At 43.1% G+C, this 24789-nt stretch overlaps 1 protein-coding gene across 7 annotated transcripts in view; it reads left to right on the top strand.

The window, feature by feature from the left end:
* Positions 1 to 24789, top strand: part of LOC135094006 (F-actin-monooxygenase MICAL3-like) — a 68997-nt gene that overhangs the window by 21623 nt on the left and 22585 nt on the right. For 5 of the 7 annotated variants that reach the window (XM_063993705.1, XM_063993704.1, XM_063993707.1 and 2 more), the window contains exons 3-22: positions 88 to 353; positions 874 to 975; positions 1146 to 1353; positions 1741 to 1854; positions 2302 to 2495; positions 2725 to 2889; positions 3161 to 3418; positions 3758 to 3929; positions 4638 to 4814; positions 5799 to 5896; positions 6686 to 6823; positions 7260 to 7382; positions 8025 to 8182; positions 8364 to 8484; positions 9713 to 10000; positions 11299 to 11433; positions 12765 to 12914; positions 13478 to 13702; positions 14107 to 14266; positions 14661 to 14851. In XM_063993705.1, the coding sequence (XP_063849775.1) occupies positions 99 to 353; positions 874 to 975; positions 1146 to 1353; positions 1741 to 1854; positions 2302 to 2495; positions 2725 to 2889; positions 3161 to 3418; positions 3758 to 3929; positions 4638 to 4814; positions 5799 to 5896; positions 6686 to 6823; positions 7260 to 7382; positions 8025 to 8182; positions 8364 to 8484; positions 9713 to 10000; positions 11299 to 11433; positions 12765 to 12914; positions 13478 to 13702; positions 14107 to 14266; positions 14661 to 14851 (3432 nt within the window). In that variant the 5' untranslated portion in view covers positions 88 to 98. The remainder of the gene's footprint in view (positions 1 to 87; positions 354 to 873; positions 976 to 1145; positions 1354 to 1740; positions 1855 to 2301; positions 2496 to 2724; positions 2890 to 3160; positions 3419 to 3757; positions 3930 to 4637; positions 4815 to 5798; positions 5897 to 6685; positions 6824 to 7259; positions 7383 to 8024; positions 8183 to 8363; positions 8485 to 9712; positions 10001 to 11298; positions 11434 to 12764; positions 12915 to 13477; positions 13703 to 14106; positions 14267 to 14660; positions 14852 to 24789) is intronic. The other 2 variants (XM_063993703.1, XM_063993706.1) reach the window with 2 other exon arrangements.

The following is a 24789-nucleotide window of genomic DNA, read 5'->3' as shown; positions in this document are numbered from 1 at the left end:
TTCTTTTACCCTGCATCACCCTAATCTCAGCCATTCCTTCACCCTCCATCACCCTCCACCCTAAACTCATCCATCCGTCACCCCCAGAAGCCAGCAGGATGTACAGCTCCACCAACCACCACCACCATCACCACCACCCGCACCACCACCACCTCCAGCAGCAGCAGTTACAGCAGCAGCAGGAGCAGTACCGGCAGGGCTTCACGTCCCCTGAGAGTGCTGCTGCTGTGGAGATCTTCGAGCAGCTGTGTGCCGCGTCCACCTTCAAATCTGTGCTGCATCATTACCGACAGCTGTGTGACGTTCTGAAGTTGAAGCCCACGAATATTTGCAATTTTTACCCTAAGCTCAAGGTGAGGTTCGGCCGGGTTGGGTCAGGTTAGGTTAAGTTACGTTAGATTAGATATTGACCGTTCTGTGATGTTTTGAAAGTGAAACTGGTGAATATTGTAATTTTAATCCTGAGTTCAAGGTGAGGTGGGGTTATCTGCGTTTGGTTAAGCTAGATTGGGTCAGTTTAGTTTGGTTTGGGTTAGCTAGGTTAGGTTAGGATACGTTAGGTTCAGTTCAGTTTGGGTTGGGTTAAGTTTAATTTGGCTAGGTTAGGTTAGTTTAGGTTAGGTTTGGCAAGGTTAGGTTAGTTTTTGTTTGGTTAGGTTAGGTTTGGCAAGGTTAGGTTAGTTTTTGTTTGGTTAGGTTAGGTTTGGCTAGGTTAGGTTCAATTTGGTTTGTCTAGAGTAAATCAGAATTAGAAGTAAAGTCTTTGATTTCATAACCGACTAAAAATTAAGCATCCATACCTATATATAATTACTTTCTATCCTTGCTTTAATTTATTTACTTATCTTCCTTCTTTATTTATTTATCTCCCAGTCGCGGCTTCGGTCATGGAAGGCGCAAGCTCTTTGGAACAAGTTTGACAAGCGGGCAGCCCACAGATGTTACAACCATGGCAAGGCGTGTCAGGACTGCAAGGTGGGTAGTAGTAGTAGTAGTAGTAGTAGTAGTAGTAGTAGTATAACACTTTCACTTACATTTACACTCATACACACAAACACCCACCCATCAAATCACCCATTCACTACCTCACCCATCTAATCACTCAACCATTTCCACTCCAGTCTGATCATTTACCAATTACCCAGGTTCTCATCATTGGGGCTGGTCCGTGCGGTCTGCGGTCAGCCATCGAGGCGCAGCTGCTCGGGGCGAAGGTGGTGGTGGTGGAGAAGAGAGACCGCTTCTCCAGAAACAACGTACTACACCTGTGGCCCTTCGTCATCACCGATTTGAAGCAGCTGGGCGCTAAAAAGTTCTATGGAAAATTTTGTGCTGGTGCCATCGACCACATCAGTGAGTTTCTGGGGTGTTTGGGGATGTTGTTGGGGTGTCTGTGTTGTGGGAGTCCAGTTTTCAGGTGTGTTTTGAGGTTAAATCTCCACTTTTTGTTGTGTCGTGTTGTACAAGGTGGGTTATTGTATGTCTGGTTTGGATGTGTCTGTTTTGTGTTGTGGGAGTCAGTTCTAGGGCATATTTTCAGGTCAGATGTTTCTTTTTTGTGTTGCATTGTGTTGCAGAAGCCAGAAATCTATGCATATGGCTTGAATACATCTCTTGTGTTGTGTTGTGTTGTAGCAGCTACGTTTACATAGCAACACAACCTAGCAACACAAAAACACTGCCTGACTTTCTCTCATCTTCCCTATCATCACCTTTCTTTGCCTTCTGCCCCTCCTACAGGTATTCGGCAGCTACAGTGCATTCTCCTGAAGGTGGCACTGCTCCTGGGAGTGGAGGTGTTTGAGACAGTGTCCTTCGAGGAGCTGGTGGAGCCCCCATCGAATCAGGAAGAGAGTGAGTAGTTGGGAGGATCTCAGACCTCAGCAGGGAGGAAGGGAGAGAGATAGAATGATTAAAAGAGAGGAAGGGAGGGAGATAGGACTGAATAAGAGAGAGGAAGGGAGAGAATAAGACTGAATAAGAGAAGGAAGAGAGGGAATAAGCTGTCAGACCGTGAAATAAGACTTAAATACAAAGAAAGAAGAAATTGTAATAAGACTAACTAGATAGACTGATTCCCTGCAATGGCACCAGACTGAGAAGAGGGAAATAGGAAAACAGAGTGACTAATAAGATGCCTGGACTGGATAAAACAAAGCAGGAGGAAATAAAACAAAAACACACATCAAAATATTGACTCTACATTCTCCCAAACCTCACAGAAACGAGATACAGGACCAAAAACCATTCCCAGACTCTCACGGCAGAATACCAAAGCCACCCCTCTATTTATCCCCACAGAAATCGGGTGGCGGGCCAGATTGTCGCCGCCTGACCACCCAGCTAACCAGTTTGAGTTTGACTGCCTGTTTGGGGCGGATGGGAAGAGAAACACACTCCCCGGATTCAGACGGAAGGAGTTTCGAGGCAAATTGGCCATCGCTATCACTGCCAACTTCATCAACAGGCGGTCCGAGGCGGAGGCAAGAGTGCAGGTATGTGTGTGGTGGATTGTGGTGCGAGGCTGGACGTGTGGTAGGAAGAGTGTAGGTGTGTTTGTGTGTATTTGTGGTTGATATCTCTTCTTCTTCCCCTTCTGCAGAATTGTGTTTGATTTGCAGTATTCTGACCTCCTCCTCCTCCTTTTTCTTCTGCAGGACAGTTCTAGTTAGTGTTTTATTCACTGACCACCCCCTCCTCCTTCTCCTTCTCCCTCTTCTGCAGGAGATCAGCGGCGTGGCATTTATCTTCAACCAGAAGTTCTTTAAGGAGCTGTACGCGGCCACGGGCATCGACCTGGAGAACATCGTGTACTACAAAGACGAGACCCACTACTTTGTCATGACAGCCAAGAAGCAGTCACTCATCGACAAGGGCGTCATTCTAAACGTGAGTGTCGATTAACGCCTTGCCGTCTTAACCCTGGGTATTACATCAAGGGGTGTCATAAGGGCTAACCGCTGCCTCCTTGTCTGTTGCCTCCAATCGTTAGTCCTCTGAATCTGTCACCGTTTTATACATTTATTCAGAAACTACTTGCTTTTACTGAATTTCACAGGTTATGTCTTAAAATCACTGAGCTGTTGTGCCTAATGAAATATAAAAAAACTCAGTAATTCCTCTCATATTGACCTGACCTCCCCTCCCCCCGGCCCCACAGGACGTCCCAGACACTCAGGAACTGCTGCACTCCTCCAACGTGGACCGCACCGCCCTGCTGGAGTACGCCCGGGAGGCTGCCGACTTCTCCACCAACTACCAGCTGCCGCATCTCGACTTTGCCGTCAACCACTATGGCAAGCCGGATGTGGCCATGTTTGACTTCACCTCCATGTTTGCCGCTGAGAACGCCTGCCGGATGTGGGAGAGGAACGGACACAAGCTGCTCACCGGCCTTGTGGGGGACACGTTGCTGGAGGTGAGAGGGAGAGGTAGAGAGAGAGAGGGAGGGAGGGAGAGGGATGTGTTCCGTTTTGTGTTTCTGAGAGGTGTTCTAATTTGTTTTTGTGTGTTTCTGAGAGATATGTCATTATTTTTTCATGTTTGTGTTCTTGTCACTGTAATTTTATGAGTGCAAGAGATATAAAATTCACTAAGACACTGAGAAACACTTCTAGAGAGAGAGAGAGAGAGAGAGAGAGAGAGACCCTTTTCATTACAAAACACACATTCACTATTTTCAAGAGAGGCACCAGTTACCCACTCACCATCCCCACTAACAACCTTTCCATCACCCTCCTCGTGTCCCCCTGCACAGCCCTTCTGGCCGACGGGATCAGGGTGTGCACGTGGCTTCCTAGGGTGCTTCGATGCCGCCTGGATGCTGCGCTCTTGGGCCGCAGGGAAGATGTCGCCACTGGAGGTACTGGCAGAGAGGGAGAGTGTGTACCGACTGCTGGCTCAGACCACGCCGGAGAATTTAAGTAAAGGTGGGTGGTGTTGGCTTAGCTCTAGCTCGTCTCTGGTTTGTCACTGTCTTGTACCTCTTGTTCCTCTGTTTCTATCTTTTTGTCACCTACTACTTCTTTTTCTTTACACTGGTTTGTTTACACTCGTTCACACTGGTTTGTATCTCTTGCTCCTCTTCCTCTGTGCTCCTCTTTTGTCTCAGTGTCTCATCTACTACTTATTCCTGCTTTTGTTCACCCCCCAGTGTTCTCAGCACCAAGCCGTCAGGAGGCATTGAGAGAGAGATAGATTTAAAAAGTACTCAAGTTTTTCACAAGGACTGTCACATGTAACCAGACGTCTTGCAGCTTTCCTTATGTTACGTCGCTGTGATCTTTCCTCCCCCGTACCTTCCATTTACGCTCCTGTGTTCTTTTGTCCCTTAAACCTCCCTCTCCTTTACGTTTTCATGTACTCTTCTCCCTCACAGCCTCCCTCTCCTCCCTCACAGTCTCCTTTTCATTACATCCTCTCTCCTTTCCATCTCTTTTATGTTCTCATGACCTCTTCTCCCTCACAGCCTAAATTTCGTTACATCCTGCATCCTCTCGTCCCTTAAACCTCCCTCTCCCTTATGTTCTCATGTCCTCTTCTCCCTCACAGCCTCCCTCTCCTCCTGCACAGCCTCCTTTTTTGTGTCCTTGCCTCCCTCACAGCCTTGGTCACCCTCCTATGCCCTCTCTTGCCAGATCACGTCTCCTACATGCTGGACCCTTCCTCTCGGTACCCCACCATCAACCTACGCGCTGTGCTGCCCTTCCAAGTACGTAACCTCTTCGACACAGATGACCCCGCACACCTAGAGGAGGTCGCGAACCCTCACCTGGCCAACACTGATGACATGCCCAAGAAGAGGAAGAGGAGAGGTGGGTGTGTGTGTGTGAAGGTAGTGGAAAGCTGTGAGAAAATAGGCTGATTTTTTAATTTTTTTTTTATTATAGAAGAGAAAAGATTGGCTGAATGATTTTTGGGGTTTGGTAGAAGTGAGAGGGAAAGAGAGGGAGAGAAGTGAGAGTAGAGAGTGAGAGTTGATGAAGGAGGTTGTAAGAGAGAGAGAGAGAGAGAGAGAGGCTGGATAACTTGTGTGTCTCACCTATAGTAATTGTCTTTCCCCTACTCGCCCCCTGTCCCCCATGGCCTTGACTGAGCAGCGACAGGTAAACACACCTCGTTAAGCACTCCTGCATGTTTACCTGTACCGTTTGTTTGTTTGTTTGTTTATTTATTTCTCCGGTCATGGATAATATTGATTCTTTTCCTTTTTATGAGATTAATATTTTTCAGATGTTTATATGATCATTTACAACTGTTTTTCTTTCTTTTTCATTTTTATTTATTTTTTTTATGGTTTAGTTTTCTTTTCCAGCTTGCATGGTTAAAAATATTTGTAACTTTATATTTATTTATTTATTTGCTTATTTTATCATTTGTATGTCAGATTATTTTTCCTCTTGTTATTCTTCTTAATGTCTATCTTGTGTAATCACTTGGTATGTATGTATGTTTGTTTGTTCTCTGCATGCAATTATATTTTCTGTGTACTTTTAATCTTCCTTTTTATTTATTCTATTTTATTATTTTTTTTTTTACTATTTATTTGTCAATTTTCAAGTGTATTTATTTACTTATGTGAACAAAACAATAACCATGAATCAAGAATATCACCACCTCACAATTAACCATTATTTTTCATTATCAATCATCATCATCATCATTTTATTCTATTATATTCAACCTGTACATTTGCAAACAAACAAATGGAGCAATAAGCATGATGAATATGTATTTACACCAGTATCCACTCAAAACATCCACTCACCACCCCGTTTTCTCTCCCTTATCCACCACAGACTCATTCATCCACCCAGACACTCTGCTGGTGTGGTGCAAGAAGCAGGTGGCACTTTATGACTCCGTGAAGGTGGATGACATGGCCGGATCATTCAAGGTGGGTGTGGAGGTGTGGCTGGGGTGGAGACAGGTTGTGGCACTGTGGTAGGGACGTGGAGAAAGCTTGTGGTGGTGTAGTTGTGGTGAACTGTGGTGTGGTTGAGGTAGGTGGAGGGTACAGGGATGTGGTAATGTGGTGGAGGCTGTGTGGGTGCGGTGGTGTGGTAGTGTGGTATAGGCTGTGGTGATGCGGTAAAGGCCATGGTAGTGTGGTGTTGCAGTGGTGTGGTGGATAAGGCCTATCACCCATTCCGTACACCTTTCCCTAATTAAACACTAAGATACCTTTTGCCATTCTGCAGCCTCACCCAACTCTTGAACTGGGAGGAAAGTGCAAAAACACACACTTTTTTCCCCCATAACTTCCCTGTAGATGCTAATGAGGGCTTCACACATTGCCCCGGGTGCTGCTAGCCTGTCTCATGTAGCAGTGAAAACGTTAATTAATTTGAGTATCTGGTGCTCACTTTCCCATGATAAGAATGTATTAAGATGACTTTTATTATACTTGAGGTGTTAAAAGTACTGTCTGTCCACTCAACAAGCATTACTCCACTGATTACTCCTCTTCTGATTAATAATAATGATTTTGTGAAGATTTGAGACTATCCTTTGCTCACTTCCACTTTCATAAAGGTGCTTTTTATTGTACTTACGGCATTAAAAGTAATATCTATCCACTGAAGCATACTACAACCACTTACTCCTCACCTGATAAATAAAACACAATTTTTGAAGCTCCGAACACACAACAGGTGCTAAACGGATTAACATTCCCCCCTAACAGGACGGCCGAGTGTTGTGTGCCATTATTCATCGCTACCGGCCAGACCTCATTGATTTTGACGCCCTGAGACCAGAAGACATTGCTCAAAACAACCAGCTGGCTTATGACATTCTGGAGAGGGACTTCGGCATTCCCCCTGTGAGTGTGGCTGGCTGACAGGACGTGTTGTGGCTTTTCAGGGCCTCTGGATGTCTTTAGGGGGCCTGTTTAGGATTTATTTATATCTTATTAGGGATATCTAAGGGTTCTGCATATGTTTAGGGACTCTTCAGGGCTTCTAGGTCTCTTTAAGGGTCTCTTGGGGATTGTTTATGTTGTATTAGGGTTTTTAAGGGAATTTAGATGTGTTTTGGGGTCTTTTTAAGGTTTTTGGATGTGTTTTGTGCACTTTTTAGGGGTTTAAATGTGTTTTGGGGTTTTTAGGGTTTCTAGGCCTCTTGTACGGCTTTTTTGGGGTTTGTTTGTCTTATTAGGATTTTTTTTAGGAGTTTAGATGTGCTTTGGGGTTTTTTAGGGTTCTGTATGTCTTTTGGGGCCTTTTTAGGGGTTATAGTCTCTCCCTCCCTTCCCGCAGGTGATGACAGGGGCAGAGATGGCGGAGATCGAGGTGCCGGACAAGCTGACTATGATCTCCTACCTCTCCCAGATCTACGACGTCTTCCGGGGAGAGATACCTCACTTCAAGTACCCTAAGATGGTAAGACTCTGAGAACTCCATTTGGAAACACCTCCACTACTTTCCAAAGGCTCTAGTTGAAGTGATGCGGGTTTTCGAGGGTGTTTTTAAGGTTCCATTGGCAAATTAACAAGATTTCTACATTCTTGATAGGAGAAACACTTGTAGGAACTTGGATACTTCTGCACCACATCTTCACTACTTTCCAAAGGCTCTAGTTGAAGTGATGTGGGTTTTCAAGGGTGTTTTTATGATTCCAGTGGCAGATTAACAAGATTTCTACATCACTAACAGGAGAAATACTCTAGAGAACCCAGCTAGTCATCTCTGTAGCCTTAGGAAATAGTTGTGAGAGAGGAAAGGTGTTTAAGAGTGTATTTATGGTTCCAGTGACAGATTAACAAGATTTCTACATTACCAACAGGAGAAACACTCTTGAGAACCTAGTTAGTCATCTCTGTGGCCTTTCTATCTCCCTAAACCTAACTTTTTTAAGCTTGAACCAGTCACCTTGTTTGATCCTCACTTTTGACCCTGAGGAGAACAAAAAAACAAAGATAAAAACTCAAAAAAGTTACATTTAAGAAAGAGATAGGAGGAGTTAGCTCTCAGATCCACCTTGCTCCTTCACTATCTCACCCTTGTCTCTCCTCCACCTGGTAGGATGTGGGGGAGATGGAGGTGGAGGACGGCGCCACCCAACGTTCCACCACTCGCCATGTCAATATACTCAAAAACCTGACGAACAAGACAGCAAGTGTGGCGCAGGCAGCTCTCTCTGCTAGGAAAAGACTGTCTCAGGAACGTGCGGGTGCCAAGAGGTGGGTGGTGCGGGTGTGTGTGTGTGTGTGTGTGTGTATGAGTGTGTAAAAATAGAATAGATTTAACAGACTAACAAAAAAGACATAAAAAAGAAAAACAACGTCAATTTAAAACAATTAAACAAACAAAGCACATTTCTCCTACTCCTCCCTATCACCCCCATCACCCCCATTCCCACAGCGACGGGCGGCTGACGTGTCGTGTCATTGAGGACGGGGGCAGTGTGGCGACGGGGGAGAGGAAGGGTGACACGCTGAAGAAAACAAAGAAGAGGCGAAGTGACCGGGTGACCTCCCCTCTGGTAGGTCGCCGTTCATTGTTTACTGGGTCGTGGGTCATAGATGGGGAGAAATCTTTGGCTTTTCTATCCCCTGTTGTCTGTTTGTATCGTCCGTTTCTGCGTTTTTTCGTATATTATATTTTTCTCGTTTTTTGAGTTCTTTTGTGTTGATCTTTGTTTTTTTTGGGTTTGTTTTGGTTCCTTTTCTTATGTCTTGGGAAGGAAGGAATGATTTTGCTTTTCTGTCCCTTGGTTCCTATATTTATTTGTCTATTTATTCCTTTTCTCTCTCTTCATTTTCCTTTTGTGTATCAATTTACGTTTCTTTGGTTTGTTTTGGTTCCCCCATCTTGATATTTTTGCTTTTCCATCCCTTGCTTCATCTATTTATCTGTTTATTTCTTTTCTCTCTCCTCATTCACGTTTTCTTTATCAGTCTCTGCTTCTCTTTTCTTTTGGCTCAATGTCTTCAATTGTGTGTGTTTTCATCGATTTTCTTATGCTTTTTCTCTCATTATTTGTGTGAACGCTCAGTATATTTAATTTACTTGATTTTTTCCCCCAATCATTGTGGTTAATGCCCCATCATACCCTGTTTAATTTACTTGACTTTTTTTCATATTATTGTGGTTAATATCCTACCATACACTGAGTCCTGGGTGGGGGAGGAATTGTCACTCTATTATCCTCTATTGTCTGTATATATGGGTGTCCTTAAACCATAAAAAAAAAGAAAATAAAAGAGAATAAGAGGAGTGGGGTAGGAGACATCCACCACCATCGCCACCACCATCGCCATCACTGAAAGCAAGTACAAACAAACGCACAGCAAACAGGAAACAGTGGAAAAAACAAGGAAGGGAAGTGGGGAGCAGACAAGCACCACCACCATCACCGCCACCACTGGATAACAAGAACAAACAAACAAACAAACAAACGAGAAGCAGCAAGCGTAACCGTGGGAGTCCTTGAAGCATCTGTGAGGAAAAATGAAAGTAAAACAAGGAAGAGAAGTGGAGATGAGACAAACACCATCACCACCACCACCACCATCAAAAGGAAAGCAAGAACAAACAAACGAGGAACAAAAAACGTAAATCTGGCTGCGCTAAGAAGACAAACCCACCACCACAACAAACAAACAAACAAACAAACACCCTTAATCAGCCGAGCCACCACCACCACTACCAGGAACCATGAACCATAAACACAGGTAAGCACAGATACCTTAAACCTTCATAACACACAGGAGGAAGAAGATTCAGAAGAGGAGGAGGAGGCTGTGCAGCGGAGGGAGGAGATACAGCTGAACCGTGCAGAATACTTACGGAAGCAGAGAGAACGTAGGGAACTGGAGAAGGTGCGGTTCATCCGGTCAATGCAGATGCTTCAATTCGGCGGAAATTCCCTCAACCCGATCATCCAGCCGTCCTACGAGAGGGACAAGGATGAGGGAATATCAGAATACCGAAAACAAACCAAAAAAACAATGAAAGAGAAAGCAGAGGAACTGGAACGGAAGTTGAATCACCGGCCTGTAAGCAAGAAGTGTGTGGGGTGTGCGGTGTTCACTAATACGCTGTGTAGTGGTAGCGACAGAGAGTGGAGTTGGTGGAGCAGGGTGGAGTTACAGGTCTCCGCCAGCTGCGTTCTGCCCTGTTCCACCTTTGCCTTGTTTCACTCTCTTCCATCACTAATATTTGTCGTCTTAATTTCGCATCCCAGTGTGTTTGATGATGGCTAATAAAGTTTTTATTTGCTAAGGAACGTGAAATGTGCTGAATTCGTCAAAACTACACTATAATTTGCTATATCTCAAATATTTATCACCTTAATTTAATTCCAGTGTGTATATTTTATCATTAAGATCAACTAACGTGTTTTTATTTGCTGTGGAGTGCGTAGTGAAGAGTTTTGGACTAAATTTCTAACTATCTAATTTATTTCTGTTCTTAATTTAATGTCCAGTGTGTTTAATATTGACTAATTTATTTTATTTTATTCAGATACTGATTTGATTGGTACATGGAGTGAATATATAAACATCAGACAATTTTTTTTTCTGTCATTTATTTCTCATCGTAATTTAGTGTCCAGTGTGTTTAATATTGACTAACATATTTTATTTTGCAGACTCTGATTTGATTGGTACATGCAGTGTGTTGTGAATAATATTTTAACTGTATTTTGCACTTTCCTGTATTTGTTTGTTGTCAGTAGTTTCGTTAAGTTTATCCATTTGAAGATTTACATAACCTGTCTTTTAATTCGTTATAAGACCAGTTTTCGTTTTGGTTTTATTTATTTATTTTGTTGTTTGACGTGTTTGATGGTTCTTTTCTGTTTTGTTTTCTTTACGTGTATTATAACTTATTTTAGTCTACAGTATTTCTTTCTGTCAGTCGTATCAATACTCATCTTAAACTTACAATCTGTTTTATTCTTTATTTTCTGCTATTTAATTACTTACTTGACCTGTACATCACTTTTCTTAATAACCAGCTAATGTTTCCTTCGGTTTACCCATCACTTCAATGCAACAGACCCCAATACTACCCATAACAAACCAGTACTCCTTTCAGACTCACTCTTTCTCTCCTCTCTCTCTTTGTTGCCCTGGCCAGTTCATCCTACAAAGCTACACAACTCCACCTCTTTGCCTGTAATATAAGTTTACCTCAAATCCAGACAGTAAACTCAGCCCTATACTTTCTCTCTCTCTCTCTTTCTCTCACTGTTGTCGTAGCCAGTTCCTCTCTTACAAGTCCACCTTTGTATCAATAATCTCAAGTTTACCTGTTATCCGCATATTAACCCATCATTCACTCTTCCCAGGACCGCAGTCTGGAGGAGGGAGTGACAAGGAAGACCCACCAGGACCAGTCGGGAGATTTCAACGAGAAAGTGAAGGATTTGGAAGCTAAATTCACCAGTCGAGGCAACACTAATGCAAGCGACAGGAAGCCAAAGGTGTGAAGGGGGCCTGAGTGTTGACGGGACACACACACACACACACACACAAGTAGAGAAAGTGATAGAATAGGGCCAGAGAGAGGTAGGATAGATACACACAGACATACACACACACACACACACACACACACAGACTGGGAGTTAAAATGACAGAATAAAGCTAGAGAGAGTTAGGATAGATTGATAGAGCAGGAACAGAGAGATAAGATCAAGAAATTCCCTTGTGAAGTAACAGAGAGATAGATAGACTGAAGGAGAAGGTGAGGTAAATAGAAAGACACACACACTGACAGACAGAGAGAGGTGGGATAAATGAACTGCTGAATCGACAGACAGACGGACAGACGCACTCAATACCTTATCTGTTTTATCACTTTCTTTTTTCGTTGGCAGAGAATTTAAGGTCGGCAAAAATTCCCCTGCGTGTTTGAGATTACTGAGATATCTTGCATGAACCTTTGTTTTGTTTTGGTTGAGTTTAGTTGGATTTCATGCATTTTAACTTATTGTATTTAATATTTCAACATATTTTGTGACCTTATGTGATTCATTTATCATTTCCTCTTATGGGGGTGGGGGGAAGGAAGAAAGCAATTACATAAAGAACAATTATATAAAAAAAACAAAAACAAACAAACAAGCATCTCAATTCACTATCTCATTCTTATCAATACATCACTGTTAGAAGCATCACAACACAAGGACGACATTGAGTGCAGTGGCTGTCATCACCAGTACACCCTTCTGCCCTGTGAGAGAGCAAACTATTCTGTACTAACCCATGGCTGCATCACAGGTTGTAAATGTATAGGTAGTGTTGTTGTATGGTTAGATGAATAGGTAGGTGGGTGAAGGTGTAAGTTATTCATTAAAGGGGATGAATAAGAGGAGGTGTGGATGCATTGTGGAAGGAAAGTGTGGAGTGACGTGTTGCTTGTATTTTACAGTTAGATGGTGAATAACTGGGTGGGTATTTTAAGGTGTAGGTTATTCAGTGAAGTGGATGAATTAGAGGAGAAGTTGTAAGTGAATTATGAAGGTATAGATTGATATTATGTATTGCTTGACTGACTGGCTGACTGACTGGCTGACTGACTGACTGACTGACTGACTGACTGACTGACTGACTGACTGACTGACTGACTGACTGACTGACTGACTGACTGACTGGTTATTCTATTAATCAGTTGCTTTTCTCCTCCCATTTCACAACCAAATCATATTATTTTATTTATCTTCCGATCTACACATTGCATTCCACTCCTCCTCCACTTCTTACTCTCCCTTCCTGCTCCCCTTCTCACTCCCCTCCCTTCTGCCCCACATAGGACCTGCTGCGGGCCATCGGCAAGATTGAGAAGTCAGACTGGAATGTTGCCGCAATCGAGAAGAAGATGCACGAGAACAAGTTTGGGTTGGAGGTGTCGGCCGGCAAGGAGAAAGTCCCCATGTGGTCCAGGGACAATTATGATGACAAGGTGAGGTTAAGTTTAGTTTAGGTTAGGTTAGGTCAAGTTTAAGTTAGATGAGGTGGTTAGGTTAGGTTTGGTTTAGGTTAGGTTAAGTTACATTTAGAGGTGTTGGCTGGCAGATTTATGACAACAAGGTGAGATGATTAGGTTAAGTTAGGTGAAGTTTAGGTTTGGTTTAGACTGTTGGCTGACACATCTATTATTCCAAGGTGAGGTGGTTAAGTTAGACTAGGTTAGGTTAAGTTTAGAGGTGCTGGCCAGCAAGTAGAAGGTCCTTGTGTGGTCTAGGAACAACTGTGATGACAAGGTGTGGTGTTCGGCTCTTGTTAGGTGAGGTGTTGATATAGCACTTAAATATTTCAGAGTTTCTATTGGGTTAGGTTAGGTGACTTTGTTGATAAACCATGTAGATATTTTGCAGATCTTTAGATATTCTTAGTTTACCTTTTGCCTTCAAATGGCGCATCATACTAACCCTATATATAGTCATCCATTTAACCATTTTTATCATTATCTCCTTTATTTTCATGCATTTTAACCTATATTATCACCCCCCCACACACACACAGTTCCACAACATCGAGAGAAGACTGAGAGAGAACGGAGAGGACGAGGAAACCATTGCCAAATATCGAGACATAGACTCCTCACTGAAGCGCCTGGAGATGAAGCTAAGGGAGGGTTCGACCTTGGAGACTGGGCTGAGGGGCAAGAACAAGGTGTCCAACTTAGCCTCCCAGCTCTCCTCCAAGCTTGAGAAGAAGGAGCCAGAGAAAGTATTGGTAATGAAGCAGGTAAGGGTGTGCTGGAAGGGTGTGCAAGTGTTATAGGAGTATGTGAGTGTGGTTACAACGTGTCTGTGTGTTTAAGAAGTGTAAAAAAGTTGTTTAGAATTTATAGGGTGTAGTGGAAGGATGTGGAGACGTGCTGGGAGGGTGTGCAAGTGTGTTAGGAGTGTGTCAGTGTGTTTATGATGTGTCTGTGTGTTTAAGAGTGTGTAAAAAGGGGTTTATAATTCATAGGGTGTGCTGCGAGAGTATGCAAGTGTGTTGGGAGTGTGTCAGTGTGTTTACAATCTGCGTATGGGTGTTGAAAGCCTTGGGAAACAGTCACGAGAGAGGGAAATGTTTCTGAATACCCAAGTCTCATCACCATCACCATCATTACAACCACCACCACCACCTCTTCCCTCCCACAGCAGTCCTCCAGACCCATGGTGCCGCTGCCCTCCTCTGGGTCGGACCTGTGCCACTTCTGCGGAAACCGGGTGTACCTAGTGGAGCGCCTCAGTGCAGAGGGCAAATTCTTCCACCGACAGTGCTTCAAGTGTGACTACTGTGCCGCCAATCTCAGGCTGGGTGAGTGCAGAGTTGGCTTAGGTTAGGTTAGGTTAGGTTAGGTTATATATATATCAGAAGAAATATACAGTGTAATTCCATAAGGTAACAAAAAACACTGGAATCATTGACCTAATTTAACTGTTCTGCCTCCACCTCAAACCAAACCAAGAAATTACATATAAATAACTAGAAACAGCCCCTAGACCTTCACAAGATCACAAAAAACATCGAAACCACTAACCTAACCTAACACACACCTTTTCTACCTCCACCCCAAGCCGAACCCCAGGCAACTACATTATACACATCATAAAAAACATCCACACTAACTCAATATGATGATAAAAAAACACTGAAATCACCAACTTAACCTAACCTAACCTAACACACCCCTTTCTACCTCTACCCCCAGGCAACTACATCTATGACCGAGAGGGACGTTATGGGGGTAAATTTTTCTGTATCCCCCACTTCGGCCTTGCCCCGCGTGCCAAGGGACTGAGATACCGCGGCGAGGATACCGACAGTGCCAAGGAGAACATCGTGCCCACCACCACCGCTGCCGCCACCACCACCGCCACAGCCACTCCCATCCAGCTGCAGGTAATTCTTCGTGCCCTTGCTGCTCGCTTCTTCTCCCTCGTCACGTGTTTTCCAGTCTTCTGCCGCACTTGTCAGGGGCGGCGGCGGCACCGGAGGGTGTAAATGTACTGCCCTTATTTTCATTTTGGTGTTGAGAAGCTATATTTTATTTATTTTATTCTATTTTATTGTATTTTGTTTTATTCTTTGTGTTTTGTTTACATTTATATTTTTTTTTTTTTATTGTTTTGTTTTGTTTTATTTTTTTTTGTTAAATTTTGGGATGTTCTTTTCTATATTTTGTTTACATTAGGTCCTTTTTTTTTCTTTTTCAGTTTATTTACATCCAGGTATTTCTATCTTTCCTTATATTCAGTTTATTTTGCATTCAAGTCTCTCAAGTTCACTTTTTTAACATATGCTTACACACAGCACATTTCACATTCAAGTTTCTTCGTAATCTGTCAACATTCAACAATTTTTTTAGTTTAATCATTGTTTCCTACTCTGAGAGATTTCCTTCACATTTCCCTCCATCAAAATAAGCTGAACTCCACTTTTTAGCTATACAAGGAGTGGCAGTGTTGCAGTTAGGGGGATATCCAGTCTCAGGGGACAGGCCAGTACATACATACATACACACACACACTGCAAGAGGGATGTATATGCATGCTACTCTTATTACACATGGTAGGGGGAGTGTATGGGTGTAGCAGGGTGTATTAGGGGGGGGTGGGGGCTGCATAATTTCTATAACTTCCTCTCTAAATATTTGTTTTGCTAAGAATTCATATATTTTTCTTAATTCCTGTCTTTTTTAATTCATAAGTACTACCAGCATTATATTTTTATCATTATAGATGCCTTTTTTTATATTGTAGCTGCTAAGTATATATATATAATTCTACACTGCATTGTTATTATTTTATCTTTTAAGTTTGCTGTATTGCCTTGATCATTTTTTTAGTATTAATGCTACAGGAATTTTCATATAAAGTGTGTCGCTTTAAGCTGTGCAAAGACGGCAAGAACGTAAAGATTTATATTCAGATTAAGCTTATTTCTTTTCCATATTTCTGACACAAGTGGTAATCTAGCTTGATATATTGTTGTTTTCCTCTCTACATCACTGCAAGGCTTCATTCTTCACTCCTGCTTGGCTCAGACATTTAACAGCACGAAAAGAAATGCTGTATTTTGTTCACTGTTCATTTGTGTTCATCTGCGTTCACTCCTGTTCACTTCTGTTCCCCTGTGTTCATTTGTGTTCACTTCTGTTCACCTGTGTTCATTTGTGTTCACTTCTGTTCACCTGTGTTCATTTGTGATCACTTGTTCACCTGTGTTCATTTGTGTTTACTTTTGTTCACCTGTGTTCATTTGTGTTCACCTCTGTTCACCTGCGTTTATCCCTGCTCACCTGTATTCACCCCTGTTCACCTTTTACTGTCACTCTTGCACCTACCACCCTCACTTTGTCACCCTCACTCTGTCACCCTCACCATCTCTGCACCCTCTCACCTGCTGATGCCAAAAGCTTCAATCATCTCTCTGCTCTTGAATCTCGCTTGGTAAATGACAGTTTCAAGTGATTTTTGAGCCTTATTCCTCTATATCATTGATGTGTTTGTTTCTTATGTCTTATGTCATTTCCCTGTGTGTATTTTGTTGTATGAAGGTTGTACATACAGACACACTACCCCTGGGTGCTTGTGTGTGTTGCTTGCCTTGGCTGAGAGAAGCACTGGTAACTTATTTGCACTGGTACCACACACCACCACACTTATCTATACCCACACCACACTGCTATCCTTGCTCTTCTTCACCACACACGCATACACATGAAATAACATCTAAAAAACACAAGAAAGCAAGATTATTGAAAGCTTGGTTAAACTAAACACATATACACACAAACACACAAAGACACATAGCATCTCTATATCTACATTTGCCACCGAGCATGACACTGCATGTCCGTTCGCTGCAAAGCCTTAGGAACCCTACAGTCGGCTACAGTCACCTACAAACGCATATCTAAACCAAGCATTAGGGAGGAAAGACCTGCGTTTCTGTGCGTGTGTGTGTGTGTGTTTGTGCATTGCTTGTGTGGCAGCATGAGGAAGCCAGGAGTACATTACCACACGCTGAAGCAAGCACTGGGGAGGAGCAAGTGGCATTTACGTTCGTGTTTGTTGCTCGCTTGTATGACAGCATGAGGGAGTGTGTTTGCAGGAGATACGGTTACAATAGCTAGGGTTAATAGTCGTCTTTTTATCCTAGAGTCTCGTACAGTTATCCGTTATTTTCTTGAGTCATTAGATACTTTGCGTTTATCTTCTCACAGTGCCAGGATAGGCAAGCTAGAAAATAGGTACAGGGATAGTGATCATGAACAGAGGAGGACGAGGAGAGAGAGAGAGAGATTGCTTGTGAATGGAGGAGAAGGAGGAGGAGAACGAGGATAGTAATGATGAATGAAGGAGGAGGAGGAGGAGAAGAAGGAGAGGGACAGTGATCATAAATAGAGGAAGAGGAGGAGGAAGAAGGATAACAGTAAAAAAAAAAGATAGAGAAAAGAAGAGAAATCAAGAATGAAGGAGGAGGAAGAGAAGAAAGAGAAGGAGAAGAAGGAGAAAGGAACTGATAGCATAAATTGAAAACAAAGGAGGAGAAAGAGGAATAACAATCATAATTAAAGAAGAACAATAACCAAGAATAAAAAAAAAAGATAGGTTAACGGAAACAGCTTTACATCTTTAGCTCAGCATCAATTGGGCTAAACGTTGCTATCGTCACCCTCAGCGCTTTGTAAATAGTGCCTTCTTGGTGCTTACGGGGGACCTCTGGGGTGTCTAGGGGTACATATGGGGTGTCCCTGGGATTCCTCTGGGCGTTGTACAGTTCCAGTAGCAAAATGTTTGTTTACGTAGTTATTTGTGTGTGTTCTTTAGTGCTTGGTAGAAATGTTTAGTTTTTTTCACTTTTGTTTTTTTTTTAAGATTTTGTTACGTATTAATTGATTCAGTGAGTGCCTTTTTGTTTTGTTTGTGTGTTCATGTGTTTGTTTGCCTCTTACTGTAGTTGCTGTTTAGTTCCTTATTTTTATTTATTTATTTATTTTTTGTCATTTTTTCTTGTTGCCGAATGTCATGTTTGTTTATTTGCATTTATGTTTTATGCCTGTGAATGCTGAGATTATTCATTCATTTCCTCATCTCTTGTATTAGTGAATGTTTAGATGAATAGTTCTCTTGTTGATAATTGTGAATGTCAAGTTTATTCATTCACTTGTCAGCCGGTGAATATCGAGTCTTTGTCACTGTGTTATGTGCAGGTGTGCTGTTTAGTGTCGGCTGCATCCTGTGTTACGTTGAGGTGACGTGTGGAGAGGGAAATGTAGACCCAGAGAGGAACATTACACCACTGAGAAATTGATGGAAACACTGCTTCTGAGGAACACATTAGTTGCTCAGTGTAGTGGAGTTGTGGAGTCAGAAGAAATATTGTGGTTCTCCAGAAAGCTTCTATTGGAGGATAAGACAGAAGGAGAAACATTGTAGTTCTAAAGAATACAATTGTTCAGGGATAAGACAGAAACATAGAGAAACGTACTTCTAAAGAATACATTTGTTTTGGAATAAGACAAAAATAACATAAAGAAACACTACTTCTCCAGAATACTTCCATTTTCAGACAAGACAGAGAAAGAGAGAGAAACACTGTAGTTCCCAGGAATACATTTGTTTTGCAATCAGACCAAAACAAACAGAGAAACATTATACTTCTAAAGAACACACTTATCATACATCGAAACCAAAACACTGACATAAGCACCGTATTTCTCACATTTATTATCCGGACAACCAAAACGTCATTGAAGCAAGAGGCGCCTTACCATGTAACTCTCCTCTCACACACACACACACACACACATGCACGCACAAACACATACACACATACCACGCTTACTAACCAAACCCACGCGCTTATTTACAAAAGAAAAATAAATAAATAAATAAATATGTTTCTTTAGCATCAAATCGGCAGTCAGCACTTACAATTAACAACATTTGCTTCAGACCAATATCACTGCATAGAGTTAACACATAACCTCACCTCAATTAACCTGTCACCACCTCACCTGACCTTAAGGTACTGTGACCCTGAGAAGTGAACCCAAATGACCTCACCTATGAACCAGACACCCTTGAACACACCTGGGCACACCTGTTGAGTCTGGGTGACCGAGACTTAAATAACAATAACAAACAGGAAGCGAGAGAGCAAGAGAGAGAGTGAGAGAGAGTGAAAGTATATGTGTGTGTGTGTGTGTGTGTGTGTTTGTGCGCTTAATCAACCAAATCCGCCACAAAATCCGCTTTTCCGCCCGCCACTTAAGCCACTCACAGCCGCTCTAACCTTCCGCTATCCGCCCACCCCTACCCCCCTCCCAGAAGACACCACACCAATAATGAATAATGATTAAAAACGGTAAATGGATTCACGAAACGCCAAAAATCTGATGGCCTGTTTTAGTTGAGGCTGTTCTGCGCGCGTGTCTTGATGATGATGATGGTGGTGATGATGATGGCGGGGGTCCTGGTGTGCATCCTCGTTTACTACGGGTTTTGGTAGCCTATCACCTTGGCTGCCCCCCCCCGGTCCCCCCTTCCATCTGTAACAGGAGCAGGTGAGATTGGGTTGGTGTGGTGATGTCCCCTTCCCTCCCTCCTTCCGTTGGATTTGTGTGGTTGATGGTTGTTTGGGTTGGTTTGGTTAGGTTAGGTTAGTTTAGGTTACATTAGGTTGGGTTAGGTTTGGTTAGGTTAGGTTAGGTTACATTAAGTTGGGTTAGGTTTGGTTAGGTTAGGTTAGGTTACATTAAGTTGGGTTAGGTTAGGTTACATTAAGTTGGGTTAGGTTTGGTTGGGTTAGGTTACATTAAGTTGGGTTAGGTTTGGTTAGGTTAGGTTAGGTTAGGTTACACTAGGTTGGGTTGGGTTAGGTTACATTGGGTTACATTAAGTTAGGTTGGGTTTGGTTAGTTTAAGTTACGTCAGGTCAGGTCAAGTTTAGAGTAGATTGAGTTTGGTTTGGTTACGTTCCCTTACATTACGTCAGGTCAAGTTTGCCATAGTTTTAATATAGTTTGATTTGATTACGTTAAGTTACCTCAGTAGGATAAGTAAAATTTGAATACATTGCTTTATATTCCATTAAGTTTGAGTTGTTGTACTTTTAATTTGGTTCGGCTAACTATTGGTAAGTTCAATTTGACAAGGGTAGGTTAGATAAGTTAAGACAGCTTACACAAGATTCAATAGGCTAGAAAGAGTGTCAGGTGTAAGATGCAATGCCGTGTGTGTGTGTGTGTGTGTGTTTGTATGTGTTGAGTGCAGTGGTTACGTACAAGAGTGATTAGTTTCCCTGAGTGTTGTGACAATGTAGGAACAAAACACACACACACACACACACGCACACGGTTCCATCTTTTCTTCTCTTTTTCACTATTTCCTTCTTCCTTCATGTCTCTCACACACATACACAGTTTCATTTCCTTTTCCTCTATTTTTATCCATTTTTCACCACTTCCTTCTTTCTCCACATCTCTTACACACACACACACACATACACTACACCAGACCAACACCCAGTCTTCCATACAGCCAGAGGGAGAGAGAGAGAGAGAGAGAGAGAGAGAGAGAGAGAGAGAGAGAGAGAGAGAGAGAGACAATAAACCATTCACTCGTACACTGGGAGGGACAGACACCCAAGCAATCACTAGGAGTCACTGTACAAACGACTTCACAATGCCATAGCCACTATTGATCCCTCTAACGTCCTCACCGTCTCTTAATGTCTCCGGTTGTCAGTTAACCCCTGTGTTCACTAAATAAGTTTGACTGTCACTGTATACCCTTGGGCCACTAGATACAGGTGAAGTAACAGTAGAACCTCATAAACTGTAATTACTTTGAAGCTCATTGACTTGATTATAAGCGAAGGAGCAAAGGTTTAAGTTATAGTACGCAACTTTCGGATCACTATTGTGATATTGAACTTTATAAGCTACCAGGGAATCTTCACAAACTCAAATTATTGCCCCTTACAAGCTCCCAAGTTCAGTGACAAAGGTTTACAAAGGTTTACCAAGGTTTACCCAGTGTAATCCGACCTTTTATAACTCTTACTTTCATGACATAGCCCTGTCACATCCTAATTTAGTGCTGTAATCTGTCATCGCTACCTAGGCAGTGTTAGTCCACCGTACCAGCCTGTGTAGTACCTCGTGAGACCTCCACTCTGAGCATGTACTGACTCTACTGCATGCAACTGACTGTCCTTTTGATATTGATGCTGCTACTGTTGATGAATGGACTTGCATGACTACCTTACCCCTCCTTCCCTCATTTTTAGGGGTGTTTTTACGGTCCTAGTGACGGATTAACGTGATTTCTACATTACCAACAGGAGAAGCACTCTTGAGAACCCGGCTAGTCATCTCTGTGTCCTGCTGAATCGACTTGCATGACTCTTAACACTCTTTCCCTAACCAACTGTGTTCGACAAGTGTGTAGAGACGTGTTGGTTATCACTCCCTCCCCCCACACACACACACACACACACATCCCCACCACTAACTCACTAACACATGGACTTGCAGGTGAGACAAGAACTGAAAACCTGGCCCTTTACTGACCAATATTTAAGCTGGCTGGAGGAGGAGGAGGAGGAGGAGGAGGCAGAGGTGGAGGAGGAGGGGTTGCTGAATGGGGTACCTTGTAATGGAGAGCTGTCCCCTCGTCAGTACACGTCCCTGATTCGCCGAGCTTCCTCCCTCCAGTACCCTTCATCACACCGCCCCCTCCGTGAAAAGCAGATGAATGACAAAAAATGCTTGAAACTCGCCCCAAAACCCAAGTCACTTCCTGTCAGAGTGAAAGGAGTGAGTTTGCCTCCTCCTCCACCACCACCACCACTACCACCACTACCACCACCACCACCACCACCACGCTCCTCCAATACGGGATCTAAAGGGTGTTCAAAGGCCCCTCTGACACCCCTGGCACCCCTGAAGACTCATAACCCCAGGGAACACCACAGATGCAAGTCCCAGTTATTTGTGAGGCTCTGCGGGGGCACCCACTTGTCGGAGAGCAGTGACGCGGTGCCTTGTCGCGTGTCGTACCCCGTGGAGGGTGGTGGGGTGGCAGGGCGAGGACGTCCTCAGCCACAGGTCACCGTGGGTCCCTCACCACGCCCCCGGCAAGGCGTGGATAGGCTTCCACTTGACATAAATTCCACGTCAAGTTATACACACGACCAAGTGGATTTGAAACCGTCATACTTGTCTTCCACCACTGTCTCCTTCCCTTCCACTCTCCCTGTCCCTCCCGTGGCTGCTGTCCCTCCTCCCGTCCCCCTCCAGCCCCCTTCACAGCCTCCCGTGGCTCCCCAGGTCGGAGTCATAAGGGAGCGGCCGTACTATGACTGTGGTTATGACACTGACCGCGACTCCCCTTCCCCTCACTCGACGCTGGAGAGTGACGAGAGAAGGGACAGCAGGCGCACGCTTCCCCTTCCATCCCCTGCCGCTCCCTCATCTTCCTCCCCCCTGTCAGTGTGGAGCAGGTACCTTTCTTGGCTCCACCGCATCACCAAGGCTCAGAGATAGGATGGTTGTGCTCAGATGGTAGTAATAAGGACACCCACACACCATGGAAGGAGTTTTGAGATGTATTCTACTAATTAGGAATCCTTTTTTGACCTTTATTTAGGGACTGGCACCTCTGTGGGACTTTTTTTGGCTGTTTTTTTGCTGTTCTAGATCAGTGCCCCCTCTTACGTGAAAAAGAAAAAGGGTGTAAGGATGGACTACGTAAATAATGTCATTGTCATTCGTCAATGATTTCCTACAGCCTTAAGTAATGGGAGAGTCTCATAACCTATAGATAACTTCATTAACTCCACTGTCATTTCGTCTATGAATCTACAGCCACAGAAAATAGGAGAGGAAGACTCATAACTCATCAACTTGTAGCAGATTCATTAACTCCACTGTCACTTCATCTATAACTCCTAGCACCCTCAAAAAATAATATTCTTAACCCATAAACCCACAGCAATACTTCTACTAATATCACAGTTCCCTACAACCACAAAAACAGATTCATATCCCATCAACTTCAGAAAATATAGGTGATGACGCCACTTCAACCACTCCTTCCCTGGTCTGTGGATGTCATCGGTCTTTCCTTGTGCTGTAGTGTCTGCCTGTGTACGTGAGAGGAGATTAGTGGCAGGGAAGAAGTATTAGTGACAGGCAAGGCAGGCAGGTCTCATCTTGGCCACAAAAAAGGACTTGTGCATTGAGGGAAGCAAGAGAGAGACAAGTAGACTAGATTTGAGTGAGATGAACGGAAAAATCTTGTAGTAACTGAGACAAGTGGTGATCTGGACGCCTCACTCAGTCCTCAGCTCACAAAGGATGTTTTTACAGTTTTCTATGGCTGCTTTGCTAATCTATTCATTAAGTTTGCTGTACCCAGGCAGAGTATCAATAAAGTTACGTTTTCCGCAATACATGTTTGAGTTTTTTGAGTTTTTTTTTTGTACAGTTTTGATTAGCATGAGAGAAAAGCACTATGCACCTGCCTTGCACTTTAGCTAGGTCATTAAAGAGTCTCACCTGATCTCACCTGACCTCGCCTGACCAACCTCTCACTTGACACACCTTTAATTTTGCTATTTTCTTCCCCCTAACCCCCACCCAGTGTTATTTATTTATTTTTGTCATTCTTGGTTATCATCTTTTGTTATGCTGTTCTTTATCTTTTTTATCACATTTTTTTCTATTTGTTTCCTTATTTTTATCTTATTTTGTTGCCCGTTTTCTCTTGCGTCATTTTTTTGTTAAAGTTTACCCTAATTTCTTTTTGTTTATCTAAGTCTACCCTAATTTTTCATGTAGTTTTGATCCACATATATCTCCCTGTAGATACTGACCCCCTTGGTACAGTCTTGGTCACCTGTATATATCCAGTAGCTGTAGTAGTAAGCACTGTAACATTGTACATAACATAATACAGCTTTGTACAGGTACGATATGTGCAGCAACACTATGTACAGTATAATATTTACGTACGTATTCTGAAATGCTTCTGCGCCACACTTCCACTACTTCCAAAGGCTCTAGTTGAAGTGACGTGGGTTTTTAAGGGTGTTTTTGCAGTTTCAAAGGCTTTAGTTGAAGTGACACAAGTTTTCAAGGGTGTTTTTACAGTCCCAAAGGCTTTAGTTGGTGATACAGGCTTTCAAGGGTGCTATTATAGTTTCAAAGACTTTAGTCAAAATTACGCTGGTTTTCAAGGGTGTTTTTACAGCTCTAGTGACATGATTTCTACGCTGTTAACTGGAGAAACACTCTTGAGAACCCGGCCAGTCTTCTCTGTGGCCTTGGAAAACAGTCATGATGAGAGACCAAAGCATTTCAGAATACCACCACCACCACCACCACCACATGACACACCTGGCTGCCTTGCTAATCAGTTATTTAATTACACCTGGATGAAAGCACAGATATCCCCTTTACTTGTATGTGTGTATGTATGTTAGTGTGCATTTACCTGTGTGTGTGTGTGTGTGTGTGAGTACATCTGTGTGTGTGTGTGTGTGTGTGTGTGTGTGTGTGTAAAGGCCCCATGCTGTGTCACTGCATCTCAGCACTAGACACACACACACACTTATCGCTGTGTAAAGTGAGGGAGGTGCTGAGCTGGGAGAGGCTGTCCTGTGTGGATATTGGAACTGTCATCCATGCCACTGTCAGCTTAGTATTATTATTACTATTTATAACTAGTAATTCAGCATTATTATTCATTCTCATAGCCAAAGGAAGGACGAAGGGCACCAAAGAAGGGCTGCTTAAGTTTCTCATGCCAGTCAGATCAAGGGAG

Source organism: Scylla paramamosain, chromosome 44, assembly GCF_035594125.1.
Source record: "Scylla paramamosain isolate STU-SP2022 chromosome 44, ASM3559412v1, whole genome shotgun sequence".
NCBI classification, from domain to species: Eukaryota; Metazoa; Arthropoda; class Malacostraca; order Decapoda; family Portunidae; genus Scylla; species Scylla paramamosain.
Note: the sequence above shows the minus strand (reverse complement) of the source record. Positions and strands in the feature narration are given on the sequence as shown.